The following is a 2,242-nucleotide window of genomic DNA, read 5'->3' as shown; positions in this document are numbered from 1 at the left end:
TCTTGAGACGGCAAGCAAACAATTACGGCGCGTAGCGGACGGGATATACTAGTAGATCGCATTGTAGGATTAGATTGACAATGCACTGAGTTACGAACTAAGTGAACTATTGAATGAGTGTAGTAAGGTCGGAGCGTCAAGACGTATGTAAGAAGATTATTCGCGGTGCTGCCCTGCGAAACTCCGTTGCTCAAATCCGGAGTAGAGCTGATCATTGCAGGTCCCTTGTCGCGTGATTCCGGCGCCCCCTCCCCCCGAGGCTCAAGGTTACCTGAAAACTCGGTCTTTGCTCAAATAAGCCAGCAACTTGTCGAGGGTAGTAGGGTCGTTCTTGTTGTAATCCCTTTCAGGGTCGTAGTCACGCTGGTTGTGGTCCTGGAAAGGGACCTCGTCGTTTGCGTTGCCCAGCATGCCAACTTTCTTGCCCTTAGCGTCTCTCGCCTCGCGCGGGGGTCGTGCGTTGTACCCTGTTACAAACATGATTTCTTTTCCGCCATTGGTCTTCCTCACCTCAAATCCATTTGCCGTCATTATTTTAGATAGGTTCTCAGCCATTTCGCTGGTGAAGGTGATCGGCTTCGACGTCGTAAAGGCACCCCAGCCTTTATTCGGATGATTCCAGGTGTCGAACTCCGAAACCCACTGGTCATGTTTCATCAGCTTCTGAACAATGAACTCATCCCACTCTGAACTTATATCTGGCTGTCCGGAGGAGGTATTGAAGCCGACAGTCACGTTGTATACGGACGCCATAATGCAGTTTCGCGTTAGATTGTGACCGTGCAGCCGATGTTTGCCTTCTATTGCACTGCAGGTGCTAATCCTAGTGGTGACCATTGATTATTCCAGGTCCGTTTTAAAGTCATATCAACTGACACGAGAAAAGATTGTCTAGTCAAGTCTTGAGGGACCCGGGCGGAATTTCGTCATACGGGAAGTCACGTAGGTGTATCGTCACGTAGGGATGTGGGTTATGGCTCATTCTCTATAGTGGATTTCTGCTATTTTCAGAATAAGTACAATAGTGACCTAAAATTATTCTTCGTCTTCTCTTATTGTTCTTTCATACTCTCACTCTTCTTTTCACTTTTCGCATTCGACGGTATAACTAGATTTCATTATTTGAGTTAACTAGTTCTTAGTTTTTACTCTCTAGGTTTTACACTTTAGTCTAAAGTAGTCATTGGAAAGCCTCTCTGAATCTCCTGTTTACTATTGTGATACGCTGGATCGGTATTCAAATCTGTGCGGCCACATTACCGTGAGGGGCACTTTAGCTCCAATAGCGCCGCCAATAGTTGTGAGAGTCATTAAGCAACAGCAACAGATCAGGAGCTTTTGCTTCGCGCGGGGCTATAGAGTGCTAGTTGTGCCTGAGACCTTCTATTCCTCCTTCTATGTTATCCGTGTATGCTATCAACGACCTCCCTGCCATCTACGCTAGCGACTGTGCCAAGGCGTAGATTGGGCGGTCTTGATGGTGGAGCAGACAGTGCCGGCACGGGACATCCATTCTCAGTTTCGGACTCGCGAGACGGGGCTCTGTGCGTTCTCGCACGTGCAATTTGTTCACCCGTAATGTATTCATTTTGCATCTACTGCAGCTCTCGCGGAAGCAATGGGATCGAGCTGGGGTGAAATCCGAGCCAAGTCGTCCTGGATTAGCTACCTAGTAAGCTTCCTAGTAAGCTTCCTTCGGGATCCCCCTCCAACATAGTGGATAAATATGGTTCCACCTCCTGTAGCTCTACCATCTAACAGTTAGGTCGTAACCGCAGGAGCATCTCAGATTTCGTTGTTGACCACAATTAGAGACGCTTATATGAAGAGATGGAGAGGTACACATCCTTCCGAAACATTGACGGACAAGTGTTACCCACTGCATTAAGAGCTAGCATGTGTGCTCGATATCACCTCATTCTGCTCTCTATAATAGGCCATCCTTCATCCAGAAGTAAGGCGTCCTAAGGCACCCTGACTTTCGAACAAAGGACATGAGCGGCAAATTCGATGTGTACACTACCAATGTCGGGGATTGGGCTTCATCGCTAACAGCGAGGAAGCATAATATCTAAGTTTCACCTCCCTAGTACTCACCATGATCTTCATGCAAAATGCTTATCCCCGCTTTGACACCGACCCTCATTCATATCAGTATCCCTAGCGCACCATTCGCCGCCGTAAAGACGAAACTGTCTCCCGTGTTCACTACACAGTCTAGAGACCCGGGGGCGGAGGAGGG

General features: G+C 48.1%; 1 protein-coding gene across 1 annotated transcript; it reads right to left on the bottom strand.

The window, feature by feature from the left end:
• Nucleotides 1–267: 267 nt before the first annotated feature.
• PV07_12756 (uncharacterized protein) lies at nucleotides 268–753 on the bottom strand (the record flags this gene model as incomplete). Its single annotated transcript, XM_016400318.1, has 1 exon — nucleotides 268–753. One exon carries the CDS (start codon nucleotides 751–753, stop codon nucleotides 268–270), a length of 486 nt encoding a protein of 161 aa, XP_016242037.1.
• Between the last annotated feature and the right edge of the window lie 1,489 nt (nucleotides 754–2,242).

The sequence above is a fragment of the Cladophialophora immunda genome (genome assembly GCF_000835495.1).
Source record: "Cladophialophora immunda strain CBS 83496 unplaced genomic scaffold supercont1.120, whole genome shotgun sequence".
Classification (NCBI taxonomy): Eukaryota; Fungi; Ascomycota; class Eurotiomycetes; order Chaetothyriales; family Herpotrichiellaceae; genus Cladophialophora; species Cladophialophora immunda.
The sequence above is the reverse complement of the archived record's forward strand: the minus strand, read 5'-3'. Positions and strand labels throughout refer to the sequence as shown.